Source organism: Pygoscelis adeliae, unplaced genomic scaffold (assembly GCF_000699105.1).
Source record: "Pygoscelis adeliae isolate BGI_AS28 unplaced genomic scaffold, ASM69910v1 Scaffold390, whole genome shotgun sequence".
NCBI lineage: Eukaryota > Metazoa > Chordata > Aves > Sphenisciformes > Spheniscidae > Pygoscelis > Pygoscelis adeliae.
This window is the reverse complement of record NW_008823921.1, coordinates 411547-426410: the sequence shown is the minus strand read 5'-3', so window position 1 is coordinate 426410 and position 14864 is coordinate 411547. Positions and strand designations below refer to the sequence as shown.

Genomic DNA, 14864 nt, shown 5'->3' with positions numbered 1-14864 from the left:
CTTTTATCCCCAACGTATCTATAGAATCTTTTCTTGTTGCCCTTGATGTCCCTGGCCAGATTTAATTCTATCAGGGCTTTAGCTTTCCTAACCTGATCCCTGGCTGCTCAGACAATTTCTCTGTATTCCTCCCAGGCCTCCTGTCCTTGCTTCCACCCTCTGCAGGCTTCCTTTTTGTGCTTGAGTTTGTCCAGGAGCTCCTTGTTCATCCACGCAGGCCTCCTGGCGTTTTCGCCTGAGTTCCTCTTTGTTGGGATGCTTCGCTCCTGAGCTTGGAGGAGGTGATCCTTGAATATCACCCAGCTTTCTTGGGCCCCTCTTCCCCCCAGGGCTTTGTCCCATGGCACTCGGCCAAGCAGATCCCTGAAGAGGCCAAAGTCTGCTCTCCTGAAGTCCAGGGTAGCGAGCTTGCTCTGCGCCCTCCTCGGTGCCCTAAGGATCTTGAACTCCACCATTTCGTGGTCACTGCAGCCCAGGCTGCCCTTGAAGTCCTTACGTTAAAAACTCTTGTCCTCAGGGGTTTCAGCCCAGGGCTGGGTGACCAAGCCTGGTCCTGGCAGAGGTGCGGAGATGAACGCATATGATTAAGCACCACGGGGGGAATCCCAGCATCGCCAAGAGACAGCAAAGCCGGCGCAGCTGATGTGGCCGGGCTATTGCTCCACCTCCTCACTGTTTAAGGGCTTCAGTCTTGCCAAAAATTTGCAGGGGATATATTTTCTCACAGGGAGTCGCATTTCCCATCCTGCTAAGGCAATACTGAAAAAAACAGCTGGGTTTTTGCTTTGTTTAAGCAAGGCTGTGACCAAAAAGCAACCCACAGAAAACAAATGTTATGCTCCAAGTGTGTTCTGTAAAGGGGTAAGAGTCCAAGGGCTGAGCTAGGACATCTCCCACCCCAGCCAGGGCTTGGGCTGCCCTTGTGTTCTCCTCTCTAGTGTCAGGGAGGAGAGGTGGGAAAGGCAACGCAATACAAGAGTCAGTGCCCAGGGACTTGCCTGGAGTGGGGAGCTGGAACGAGCAAGAGGGTCAGGGACGAGCATCTCCCCTGCACCCCAGGAGCCCTCGTCCCGGCCATGCCCCAGCCCCACGCCGCGCGGCCGCCCTGCCCCATGCTCTGGCGCTGCTGGCACGCTGCGAATGATGGTGAGGTCCGTGAAAACTTCCCCCAGATGAATCACCAGGCCAGAAAGGTCATCTGGGGGATAAGAAGCTCTGTGGAAAGAAAAACAATTTTTTTTTTCCTTTTCTGCTCTCTGTTATGGGGAGAGGGCGGGCGAGGGAGGGGGAGGCTGTGTAAACAAGTCAGCCCCGACAGTGATGAATCATTTCCGACACACAGAGCGAGCACCGGCGCCGGCGTGGCACCATTCGGGGGCTGCGGCTCCGGAGCACCGAGGGAGCTTTTGGGTGCCCGGTCCCTCAGCCGGCTGGTTGGCATACGCTCGCTGGCTTTGCTGGTGCTCCCTGGCTTCTCTATGTCTGACCGTGCAGGGAAAGACCTTGTGCGAAGGCTGTCCAACCATGCACCTTCCCGTGCACCTCCTGGATGTCCATGGGCTGCCTCAGGTGTAGAATTTGGCTCAGGAGAGGACTAATGCCAAGTCTGTCATGCTCAGGTGGGACACCTAGTGTGCAAGACACGTGCTTCTGCCTCGAGGTTCCCCCCCCAACCCACAGGAGACAGGGGGCCCGTGGTCATGGTGTGCCCCTTCTGGTCCCTTGGTGACCCACATCTTTGGTTTCCAGCTCCACGTCAGTGCAAACCCTCTCCACCACTTCGTTAGCCAGCTGTTTTGATTGACCTTATGAGAACAGGGAGTCACTGGGATTCCACACAGGCTCACCTCCATGCCTTCACATCCCCACAGGATCCATTAGATGGCATGGTGGCAGGCCTTCAGGGTACTAATTGGCCTTAATCACCCTGACCAGCCTCACTTGTGGATGGACTCACCCCTCCCCACACACACACCCGCCTCTGCCCAAGGCCCAGGAGCCCCCTTTAAGCTCAGGCTTGAGTCTCTAGTCCCTGCTTTGGATGGGTTGTAAGAGTGCCGGTCGGATGTTTTGGCTCTGGCCCTGTCTCTTGGATAGGCCTTGTAGGCTGTAGGTATCTTGTCTCCTGGCTGGATGACCCCTTTGGTGTTGTAGCCCTGTCTTCACCCCCATCTCCTGCTGCTGCCGAATGGATGCCCCCTAACCCTCCCGAATGGATCCTGGATCTGGTTCCTCACTTTGGTGTGTCTGAGACCGTTGATGGACCCTGTTACCAGCATTTGGCTCTGCTAACCATGCTCAGACCCTGTGGGACCTCACCTCACCGGTGAGGACGCTGCCTGTGCTGGGGTCACCCTTGGCTCCTGGCTTGTCCCCTCTCACTGCTCCCTGCAGTCTGGACCTGGCAGTGAGACACCTCTGCCATTGTCTTCTCCAAGCCCTGACTTCTCTCCAGGGTGATGTGTGAGGGGCACGGTTATTCCTGTGGAGCAGAGACCCTGCAGTCCCCATCCTCTCTGGTTTGAGACTTGGATTGTCACTTACGAAATGTCTGTCCCTGCTCGGCATGGTGGTTTTCTATGAAGTGTTGTGTAAGCACACTCATGCTTAGGGCAGCCTCTGGTCAAGCTAACGGACCACCACTTTCATAGTGCTGGCTTAGCAGAATGCAGGATGTCCACTTAGCTGCTTTGGCTCTCCGGCCGCACAGCTGCGGTTCTGCTGTGTGGCTGTGGTTCCTCCGCGCTTTGCGTTTGCTTAATCTCCGCTTTTATGAGGATTGCGTCCCTGTTCGCGTCACTGCAAGGGCTGCTCTTGTGGCTGAAGTGCCCCTTGGGTAAACACAGAGGTTGTCAGGACTCTCCAGGGTCATACCTCTTCAGTGACTGTCTCAGGTGACGGGGTAAGCTTCATTTCTGAAGCACCCTTGAATTCTGCCAGGTAAGCTACGGGGCCACAAAGCAAGTAGTCTAAAAAAATAATAGAAAGAAGCCTTTCCCTTCCCAAGAAGTAAAAGAATAAATGTCAGAGGTCTCCAGGGAGTCGTGAATCGTCTGGCTGCGATAGCGATGGCTTGAAAACCTGAGAAAGGGGAAGCAGAGCATCCCAGGCCAGATCTTCTGCCAGATAAGCAAGCACAACTCTGCTGAAGCAGGCCCCCGCTAGTATTTTTACTTCTCAAGGTCCTCACCAGAACAGTCTCTTCCTTCTTCCCTGACCCCGGCTGCTGGGTGCCCCTGTACTTGTTCAGCCACCAGCACTATGTGCTGCCCTGGCCGCCCACCCAAAGCTGAGGAGCGGTTGGGTGAAGCCCCAGGCCCCAGGGAGACATGCCATGGGCTTGTAGCAAGACCAGTGCCTATCCATCCCCAAAATCCTTCTGCGTTGATCAGGGTCCAGCCCTTGGATGGTGACTTTGCCCCAGGCATGGTTAGGGCAGGCTGTGCGCTCCCTTGGTCCCTGGCTGCAGGGGAGCCTGCATTCCCCCAGCTTGAGGACATCTGCTATGGGTATGACAGCATCATGCCACCTGCGCTTGGTGGCTCTGCTCCTGTGCACACCACAGGCAAGACAAAAATGCATCGGGAGCAGCAATACGGCCCATGTCCCCAGCGCGGCGTTGCCAGTTTGGCTGCAGCTCTCAGAGTGTCGTGGTCTCCAAAAAGCTGCCTGCTGGGACGGTCTCCGTGGGATGGGAGGCTACTCCGGTCCCAGCAGCCGTGGCCCAGGTTTGGGGAGAGGCTCCTGGAGAGGCACGCGAGTCTGCAAGAAGGGAGCCTGGGGCAGAGCAGAGGTGGGGAGGTGGCCGAGAAGGGAAGGGAGCACCCGCAAAGCTGGGTGGGAGAAAGGAAAGACGCTTTTGGGTACCAGCGGGAGGGCACGAGGAGTTTATTATAGCCCAGGGAGTCACTGGGTTGAGCACACGCAGGAAGGACTGGCACTGTTGTGGGATTGTGGGACCCGTTTAGAAATGCTTTATTTTTAGTCCTCTGGCGGCTACACAGCATGGGTGGCCTCGTGCCAGCTCCTCCTGGGCCAAGTCACGCTTTTGAGACGTCGGGACTCTGTCTCTCCACAGGAGCTGAGCCAAAGCACAGCAGCTACAGCGGTCTGAGTATGTACTTTAATCATCTCTACTAGGCTGGGAGGAGCCTCGGCATAGCCCGCCTGGGCGCCCCGAGCCTTCAGCAGCCGGAGATGTGTCTCCTGCTGCAGCTGGGGTTGAGGAGACCTGGGCATGACCAGAGCAGTTCTCAGCACTGGGTGTTTTTTTCCCCCAAGTTTTTTAAAAGGCACCCAGGGATGACGCAGTCCCAGGCATAATGTCCTGCTCCGAAGGGGCAGGGGGTGGCTGGGGGGGTGCCAATGTGAAGAAGGGCTTGAGGTGGCCCCTTGGGTAGCTCACAGTGGATAAGGGCGGACCGCGGCGCCCCGGCGATCTGCATGGGACCCTGCTGCTCCACGCATCCACTTAGCCTGGAAAAAAAGAGGGAATGGGGAAATAAGCTTCAGAGCCGGGGCTGTGCATGACTGGCAAGGACCTGCAGAAGGGTCTGGTGGTCTGAATGGCCGGGTGGGGAAGGGGGAGTCAAGCACAGTGGGGAAAAACTGTCCCCAGGTTAACACAGAGAGGCTGACCCCCTTTCTGCAGGTCCTGAAGGTTCTGGGAGGCTTCAAGGCTGCGAAGGGAGGAAGATGTTGGAAAAACACCCAAGAACTTTGAACGCCAACTTTTCCTTCCGCTTCCCTCAGCCTGATTCAACCTCCTGCCCTGCTCTTGAAGCCAAGGGGCTAAGCCAGCTTCATCTGCAAGGGAGGGCTTGGCTGCACCCCCTTCTCCTTTCACCCCGTGCTTCCTAGCTATAAACAGGGATTTTTGGTGGAAAACTTGTGTTCCTCTCCATAGGAACAGCATGGAATGTGGTGCAATTTCTGGCAGTATTTGACATCTTGCAGCTTTCAAGCCACAGAGGGCTGGTGGCAGCAGCAGTCACCACCGCGTTTCTGCTTAATACTCCCCGGGGAGTTCACAAGTCATCCAACCATCTCCAGCATGTTTATGTTGGCTCTGAAAAGTGACTTTGTGTGGAAAGCCGGGCTTTGCCTTTCCTATCGCTGCGAATCCCCTCTCCGTGGATTTGGGACCCCTCGAGTTTATGCCTCTGCAGAGGAGGATTTCACTTCCCTCGTGGACCTTGCAGACCACAGACCCGTCTCGATGAACGCAGAAGTTGCCAAAGTCTGTCCAGTCTTTCTAGGTATCAGCTCGGTCGGTAACCCTGAAGATCCCACGTGACATGGAAATCCCCTTGGCCAAAGAAAACATACAGGGCTTTCGCTTGAATTTGGTTGAAATTCTTTGGAAAAGGGCTAATGTGAGGAGGGGGTGGAGAGGATAAATTGCAGCACCTCCGTGCCTGAGCTCACATTTGTGCTCCTCCGAAGAGGCAGAGCAGCACCCTGCGAGGAAGAGCCCTCACGCAGCCACCATGCTCGGTGCAAGGACGGTCCTGGTGCTCGCGATGCTACTCACCCTCCCCCCTCACTGTGATGCAGGTAAGGCACCTCGCGGGCCACTGCTGCGGGTCGGAGCTCGGGGTCGTCCCGTTGGGGAGGTCAGGCAAGAAACCCCGTTGTGGAGCGGGGACAGTGCTGCTGGCAGGAGGAGCAACCCCCTGGTCGGGGCAGGGCTGCACGTCCCGGGGTGCAGGGAAGGACGGAGACTGCTCCCGGGGCCGGGTGGCTTCGGCGAAGCCGGCTGCAGGGCTGTTGGTGCTGGACGATAACCTAGAGCGTCCTCCTGCCCCAGGAGGGAAGGAGGGCACCTGGGGCTCCTCGTGGCAGCATCTGCAGAACCTGGGGGATGTTGTATGCATCAGCCTTGTCATGGGGGAAGGTCTCAAAGACTGCTTTCCAAAGCCAGCGTTCACCGGCTCTCTTTTTCTTCTCCAGCCCTTTACACACTGTCCGAGTGCTGCTTCAGTTACATAAAGTCCCCTCTCCGGCTGGCTAACCTGAAGGGTTTCTACACAACCCCCAAGGAGTGTTTTATGCCAGCAATTGTGTAAGTCTTGGTAATTTCTCCACCGCTGTGCTCTCTCCTGGGACACCACAGGTTCAGTTCATCCATCCCATCTGGGGACGGGACCGGGCCGGGTCTGTGTGGCCTCCACGAGTGGCCGTCTTCCAGCGTTAAGAGGGGAGGACTTGCCTGTCTGGTCACTTCTACAGGGTCGAGTTAAGGACACAAGTCCATCGCAGCTCCTGAAGGCTCTGCACAGGCTCTAGAGTCACTGGGATGCAGGATGAGCTGCTTGTAGGACACCAAGTACCCAGGGGTAGCGTGCACGGCCAGAGGGAAAGGAGAAGGAACGCAGGGAAGGGAGGATGGCATGGACACGAGTGGGATTATAGCTGTCGTTTCTCACCAAGCTTCACCTTTCATCTCGGCAGGTTTGAGATCAGGAATGGAACCAAGTTCTGCACAAACCCAGCGATGACTTGGGTGGGGAAAGCAGTTGAGAGGCTTCAAAAAAGGAAACGACTTCGTGCCCTGTAATGTAGAGCGGGTGCCCTGGTTCAGGCTACCCAACATCCTGGTGGGAAGGAAGGTTTATAGTCATCCTCCTGGAAAGGCCTGCGGAGGTCCCCGATGCTGATGGACGGCACTGACTCCCCAGAGCCCTGCACCACATCGACCAGCTGGGCACCAGCTCCTGGGGTGCTGCCGGCCCTGCCAGCACCTGCCCGCTGAGCACAGCCACAAAATAAAGGTTTACTTCATGTGGTACTGGAGAGCGGTGTCCTTTCTCCTCCCAGCCCCAGCAACTGTGCTGCTGCCGGCTGGTCGAGGCACGGAGCTGGCCCGGGGGCTGGGGTGGGATGGGAGCTCTTCCCACTGCCTCCCTCATGGGTCTCACTGGGGCAGGCAGGGACGGGGACGGGACTGTGCTGCATGGATGCTCTGGGCATTTGGGTACTCGCTTCAAGGGGACCCAAAAGGGGTTGAAGACTCCTCTGAGGGCTTTTAGGTGCAAAACTGCCATCGGTTTTGGGCTTAGAGCTTTCAGCTTGTCCCTTGCATTGCCCCGTGCATGCCACAGCCTGGCTGCCACATCTTCCCCAGGTCTTTACCGTACCTGAGCTGTGCTGCAGAGGAAGGATTTCTCTGCAGAGCTCCCTGGGCAAGTAGAACAGCCAGGGGATGCTGAAGCAGACAAGGGATCCACCCACGTACAGTCATGGAAATCCCCTCCATGCCAGGGGTGCCGGGGAGTTCACCAGTGATCCCCACCAGGGTTTTGGGATGGGGAGGAGAATCGGAAGGGCAAAAGTGAGAAAACTCATGGGTTGAGATAAAGACAGGTTAATAGGTAAAGCAAAAGCCGCGCACGCAAGCAAAGCGAAATAAGGGATTCATTCACTCCTTCGCACTGGCAGGCAGGTGCTCAGCCACTGCCAGCAGAGCAGGGCTCCGTCACGCGTAACCGTGACTTGGGAAGACAAATGCCATCACTCTGAACATCACCCCCGACTTCCTCCTCCTTTCCCTGAGGCAGTTTAATAAGGGGGAAAAAAAGAAAACCAACCAACCAAAAAAAGAGAACCACCAAAAAAACCGACCAAGTGATGCAAAAGCCATCACTCGCCACCAGCTGGATGAGGCCCAGCCAGTCCCCGAGCAACAGCCGCCCTGTCAGCCCTGCTGCCGTCACTCCCAGCTCCTGGGGAAACGGGATTTCAGCTGCAGCACCTCCAGGGATGCTTTCATGGCAGAGGCAAAACCCATCCAGTGCGGAGGGATGACCCTGACACACTGCGGGGCTGGGGACCGGAGGTCTCATGGGCACCAAGAGGCAGGCTGAGATCTCTGGGGTGCACCAGGAGGTGCTTCAGCTTGAGGAAGCGTTTTTAACTGTTGCCCATGAGACCTCCGGTTCCCAGACCCACAGGGAATGGACCAGCCCCACAGACACCCCTCCTCTGATCCCCTCCAAGCAGGGTCCATGCAACCAGAGAACGGACACGGCAGAGACACTTGGGACCCAGGGCAGCCTTTATGCTGGTATATTAAAGAGTTGGTTTTCTTCTGCTTTAATTTCTTTTTCTTTTCTCCCATGCATTTGCATTGCCATCAGCTTTATCTCTTGCTGAGTAATTGCCCGCTGCTTAGACACATGATCTCAGCACAACCAATAATTAATTGAACAGACACGTAGGTTACTGTTAGAGCCATTAGCCCTATACATACAGATTTGAACAACGTTTTAAGTACAGTTCCAAACCATCCACCAATGTCTGGTGTCCAACCCCGCCCGGCGAAAGGGCAGGGGTTTTTCCATTTTATGAAAAACCTTCAGGTGGGTTCGGATTGTCATTACATCCGTCCCTATTCTTTTGTCTTGGTCTACACAGAAACAACGACTGGTGTTAATGAGAGCACAAACCCCTCCTTTGGCCTCTAATAGATCGTCTGATGCTAATTGGTTTTGTATCACCACTTGAGATCTAGAGCTGACCTCTGTTTATAAGGTCTTTTTGCCAGCTACCATAGCATTTGTAATACTGTCATCTCCCTCGACACATTTACGATCGCCTTTTCCAATTCTATTATTCCTAGCCATGGCATGAAGGCTCTGGTGAATTTATGAAAGTCGGTTACTGTTATAGTTTCGCCTTTGCCTTTTTGGCCGTGGTTGATGGTGATGAAGGCTTCCTCCAGAGAGGGTTTTGCTGGCGTCAGGGACCAGCATCCCCAGTGTGCAAGTGGCTTGTGCTCTTCCATTTTCTTTGGCATTTATCATATGTAGAGGATTCACATACCCTGTTAAAGTATGATTTATGATTACCCACTCAAAAAATAAACCATTGTATAAGTCAGAGAATATTTCCTATCTCTACATTGTTTTTTTGTCCATGCCTACCCATTTTAATTTCTAAAGTAGGGTTTTTCCTCAGTCAAAAAATTTGTATTCCATTAGAAGTTATAGTGAGGTTGCCGTTGGTCTGGACACCAATAAAATCATGTGCACAGCCCGTCCCTCCTCTTCTCTCTACGCAGATGGCTGCTTGCCTTTGCATTTGCCTAACCAGGCAAATCTGGGGGAGGCCCTGGAGCTCCACACCTGGAGAAGAGGCTGTGCCGCCGGTGGGAATGGCCCGAGAGGTCGCCGGGCACGGCAGTTTTGAAGGGGCTGGAGAAGACTAAAGCCAAGCCCAAAGGTCCACTGCTGAGGCAGGGAGACAGAGGGAAGCCTGGTCCTCCTGAGAACCTCGGGGGGCCTCTCCAGGCCTTCAACTCCACGTGCACTGATTTGCTCTATGAAGAGCAGATAGTGGAGGCATCTACTAACACTTCTGATGGGACTGGGGACAGGATTATTTAGCTAGGGGAAAGGAGGAGTGACCGCGTGCCTCAGACAAGCCTGAAAAGGGAGCTCAGAGCTTGGCACATGAGGTCTTCTGTGTGAGGAGATGCTGGCTGGAAAAAGCCATGAGCTCAGTTTTTCCCTTAATTACAGCCCTTCGCTTTTAATCGACGTCTAGGGGGTGGTGTGACCCTGGTGTCTTCTTGGGCTCGAGGGTCTGTACATCGGGGACGTGGTAGGAGCTGCAAAAGGGAAGGTGGGAGAGCCGGGGGGGGATGCAGACACTGTAGAAGGGGGTTCAGGAGCTGTGTATCAGGTGTTCTCTTCCTGCAGAGCCCTTTCCTGGGGAAAGTGACATTAGAAACCGGCGGTGCCATGCCCAGCTCTCCGCAAGGTCACTCTGTTGCCGTGCCAGGCCACCAGAGCCCGTGTCCTGCAGACCACATCTTCCAAACCAGAGTCATCAGCACATTTGATTTGTTTCCTTCTCCTTTCTTATTCCAGAGAAGTTGCGCAAACATGAGATAATCTTCAAGGAGGTCCATTTCCACCTTCCTTCTCCTCCGAGAAGTCCTGGCTTGCCTCATCCCCAAACCACAGCCAGGTCCCCTCCCGTGCTCCCACTCACCATCATCCCACGTGGGTTCCCACCGGCTCCTCACCCCCTCCGCAGCTGCATCTTGCCTTCCCGGGGAGCAGATCTCTGCGTGGAAGCTGGGCTGATGTCCACCAGTGCTCCGTGGTGCTGCCGTCGGGGTCTGTGCCACCCGCCCCTCCTGCCCTCGGGGTCCTCTCTGGGGTCTGGCATGACTCTCTTGGGGTTGTGGTAGGGTTTGTCCCAGCTCCCTGCAGAAATGACCCGTCTATGCACTGATGACCACAAGCCTCCATCCCTCTGACCCTCTCATTTCGATCCCATCGCCGGCGTGGGAGGCAAAGGCAATGCTTGGGCTCAGACTCGGGATAAGACCCAGGCTCTCCTCAGACACCCCACTGCGGTTGCCCCATTTCTTCCCCTTCTGTAAAGTCTCCTGAACCCACCAAAAGCATCTCTGCCACCCCCTGCTCTGGAGTCCCTCCTAGTTCGGTCCAGTGTGGCTTTTTCTGCCTGACAACATCTCACCCCACCCCACCCCACCCCAGAGTGCTTCACTGCCTAACCCAGTGCCCTTGGCATGGCCAGGGTGTCTGGGGAGGCCGGTTTGGAGGGGACTCATTAGACACTTGCCTTTGATGACTCAGGCAAACCAGCTAAACCTATCAATGACCTGTTCCTGCTCAGAGATTTTGGGTTGTCGCTCCTGTCAGAAATAAACAGGCAAGCGTTAGACGTGATGTCTTGCCTTCACAGAGAGTTGTTTTTAATTTGCTTTCCTGGGTAAATTTCAGTTCCTCCCAAGCCTCCTAGAAGCCCCTCGCAGCTCTTCCGCAGAAAGCAGAAGTGACTGCCTTGTTCCTCGGCCTCTTCCACCCACTGCTGGATGTGCCCCCAAAATAAACAACGACAGAAATCCCCTTCTCCCTGGGAAGGGGCTTCTTAGAACATGTCTGAAATTTTTGGAAAAGCGGTTAAAGTGGGTGGCATGCAGAGGATAAATAACGGTGCGCCGAGAGCCGAAGCCACAGACACCGGGCAGGGTGGCACAAAGCAGGACGGAGGAAGAGCCCTCACGCAGCCACCATGCTCGCTGCAAGGATGGTCCTGCTGCTCCTGCTGCTCCTCACCTTCTCCCTGCACCGTGCCACAGGTAAGGCACCTCATGGGCCACCGCTGCAGGTCAGGGCTCGGGGTCCCCACTGGGGACGTCCCATTGGGGAGGTCAGGCATGAAACCCCAGCAGGGACGGTGCTGCTGGCAGGAGGAGCAACCCCCTGGTCGGTGCAGGGTGGCACGTCCCGGGGTGCAGGGAAGGATGGAGAGGGTGCTGGGTGGCCTCAGCAAAGCCGGCCCTGGGGAGATGCTGCAGGAGCTTGGAGGAGACTCTGGTAGCCGTTCCCCAGGTCTCAGCTGGATGAGCAAGTGGTTGGATGGGGGGGAGCACGTGCAGCTGTTTGGAGCCTCCCAAAACACCTTGCAAGTTGTGCCCCCGCCTTGGAAACCCCCAAAACCTCGTCCCCAGACCGAGCACCCCGACCTCACTGCGCACTTTGGCAGCTGCAGCAATGCGGGCTGTGGGATGCCGGGTCCCACGCCGCTCACCCGCCCACCGCTGTCCACATTTCCCAGCCTTGTGCTTGCTGCCGCGAAGGGAAACGAATCCCTGCCGTGGGACGCTGTGGGAGCTGCTGAGCTGCTCCACAGCCTCCATCCCGTATTCGACATCCTGCGGTGTCGTCGTCTGGCGACGCGAGTAGTTGCAAAATGCTGCCAAGGGTGTTCACAACGTCTCTCCCTTCCCTTCACAGCCCACATCACGCCCGTCGAATGCTGCTTCAAGTACGCACAGAAACCCGTCCGACACGTGCAGAGTTTCTATGAGACGCCCAGCGACTGCTCCTTGCCTGCAGTTGTGTGAGTACCCCCGGGGTACGGGATGCACCCCCAGCACGGCGTCACGGTTGGGAGCTGGAGCAGCTCCCCCCCCATCCCGTCCTGCCCCGCAGACAGCCTGGTCCCAGCTGGGAGCACGTGCCTGGGGGCGGGGGGCTGGGGGAGAAGAGCGGAATGGGCAGAGGGGGAAAAAAAAAAATAGGTTTTGGTGCTTTCTGCTAATGCCAGTGGTCCGGGAAGACTCGGACGTGCACCGTCAGCCCGAGGAGGGCAGGGGCTGCTGGCGATGGCTCCAAGCCTCCATCCAGGATGGGGCTGCACACAGGGAGGGGAGGAGTAGTGCGTGGGAAGGGAACAGCTCATGGTTCATGTTTTCACTCTCTCTCCTCACTTTCTCACTGCAGGGTTGTGACTGCCACCGGTGACAAGATCTGCGCCGACCCCAAGAAGCCCTGGGTGAAAAGAGCCATGAAAAAGCTTCAAAGGAAAAAATGAAAACCTTCTGCCATCCACAGTCCTACCCACACATCCAGTCCTCCCGTCTCCGGAGGGAGCAGATGACGCTCGCGGCACTTCTCCAAAGGGTCCCGTGGCCGTGGGCGCTGGTGCCACAGGCAGAGCCAGCCTGTACCCCAGCGGGACTGGGTGTCACAGCAGCATGGAGCAGCCGGCCACCGAGTCCCTCCCGCCATCACCGCCCTGCCAGGATGTGCCCAGTGCAGCAACTATTTATAATAAAGACTCATTTCCACAAGCTCTTTGAATTTTTCCTGATTCTTCAGCCCAAGGAGCAGATCCTTCAAGCCCGGGGCGTGGTGTGACCCAAAAACCCCTTTGCCACGAGCACGTATTTCTCCAGGCTTGGAGCAAAATGTGCCTGGTCACAGCGTGCCTCGTTGGGACCATGATAGTGGGGCCAGGTCAAGGACCCATAGGTGAGGCTATACAGCATGCTGTACAGCATGCTCTCAGCATGCCCACAGGCTTTGCAGGCGCTCCAGAATTAGGCGGTCGGGAGTGGAGGGTTGAGGGAGAAGATACTGATCTGCCAAACCCTTAATACCCTTGTCAGCCTCCAAATATGCTGGTGGCCACTGCAAAACAAGCGGGGGAGATGAAAAACAATGTCCACAGTGCCAGGAGGGCGAGGACACAACCCCCGTCAGCCGGGCAGGAGAAGAGCTGCCCCGGCTGCAGACCCCCTGCGGGGCTGGGGAGGGGTGGGAGCAGCAAGAGCCCCCAGCCGGTAACACCAGGCTGATGGCCCATCACTTCATGGGAGAGGTGCAAAGCGTACACGGGAAAACCTCAGAAAGGTGAAGGCAAGAAACGCGGTAAGTGCCACGGACTGAACCTCAGCCTGAAGCTTCATCAGTGTTTCACGCTCACGATTAGAAGACGGGGCAGGGCTGTATGTTCTAGGATATCGAATGCAGGCAGAGGACAGGAAAAAACATCCCAAATGGTATTTTTGCCCACAAATCATAAGCACCGTGGGATGAGGGAGTGGTGGAAAGGAAAGCTAAAGCAGAATCGGATTTTGGGGGACAAACGTCTCGTGGATTGAGCTCGGCTGTTTATAGACACAAAGTTCCAGGGCTACACCTTCGCAGCACGTAACACCGAGGGCTATGATGGCCATGTTGTCTTCTGAAAGAAAAAATGGACGTGCAAGTAGCCATACAAGGTGGTAAGCTCGTGGATAGAATCATAGAATCATAGAATCATTAAGGTTGGAAGAGACCTCCAAGATCATCGAGTCCAACCGTCAACCCAACACCACCATGCCCACTAAACCATGTCCCTAAGCGCCAGTCTGACACCCCCAGTCTGTCTTTCAGAGACTCTTTAAACATTTTACTTACTAAGCAGCCTTCCCCAATCATTCGAATGTGAGGGTTGCAAAGATTATTTCCCCCCTTTTTTTTGAACACCGCTGAAAATCAAAACCATGCAGGCCCACAACCAGAACATTGCAAGTGGACAACACGACGCGCAAGGAGGAAAAGCAATTCTTGCCATGGCACGCAGCTAATCCGGAAATTTCTGACCTGCAAAAAGAGCTGTGTCGACAAGATGCGAAAGGTGTTACAAGATGCTATGGCCAACAAGAGCTGAAAATGTTGAGGAAGACCAGCAGATCATCCAGGAATATTATGGGGACGACACATCGCACCCTCTATGAGACAGGTGGTGATGAAAGTGCGGGACAAATGCCGTCTGCCCATATTACAGAGCAGCCCCTGATGCAGAAAAAAAATCATTATGATGATTTTACTAGTCTCATCCCTTCATTAACAAAATAAAACTACACTCCCAACGTTATTCCTGAGGGTTTTACCAATCGATGGCCTGTTTTGGGTGACGGGGAATGGAGCTGCGGTGATGTTCAGGACTCATCCAGACCCCAGGGACCTCCTGCTCGGGGACCACTCTCGTGAGCTGAGGAGTGAGCTGCTGCCAGGTGGGAACGTTACCGGACGCGCGGTATCAGGACCCACGATGCAGGAGGCGGGCCATGACAAAAGGGCGCCGACTGAAAATTTCCAGGGTCTGCCCTGGGGGCAGATCGATCCCAAGCGTGCGCTGGAAACATCGCTTTTCCACCGTTTCTGGCAGGGCTCAGCAACTGCGGGAGAAGCTGTTTCATAAGACGTTTTGCAGAACAGCCATCACATGCTTTCTGCTGTGCTGAGAAAATACATAGTGGAAATACATATAGGCGTCAGCAGAAATATATACATATAGGTGTCGGCAGCTCCTGCATCATGAACTGCCCCTTAAATACCCTGGGTAGGACTTACCTGAAAGTCTTAGCGATAATCGCTTGTTTCCCTCTAATAATTGTATGTGAAGCAGCAATGCCCGAGCCAAGGGCCTGCCCTGACCGCCAAGGGACCTGCGTAATGACGGGGACACGCTTCTGCTGGCGTCTCCTCACCCCTGGACGGGGAAAACTGATCCTGGAGCCAGCTCATCCTTGTTGGGCAGAGCCCGGCTCCTTC

At 55.6% G+C, this 14864-nt stretch overlaps 1 protein-coding gene across 1 annotated transcript; it reads left to right on the top strand.

Annotated features, from left to right (window-relative positions):
- The first annotated feature begins 11047 nt into the window (after positions 1 to 11047).
- Positions 11048 to 12354, top strand: CCL17 (chemokine (C-C motif) ligand 17). The gene is made up of 3 exons (XM_009319773.1): positions 11048 to 11116; positions 11775 to 11880; positions 12264 to 12354. The coding sequence occupies exons 1-3, from the start codon at positions 11050 to 11052 to the stop codon at positions 12352 to 12354; spliced, it is 264 nt and encodes an 87-aa protein (XP_009318048.1). The 5' UTR covers positions 11048 to 11049.
- Positions 12355 to 14864: the final 2510 nt, after the last annotated feature.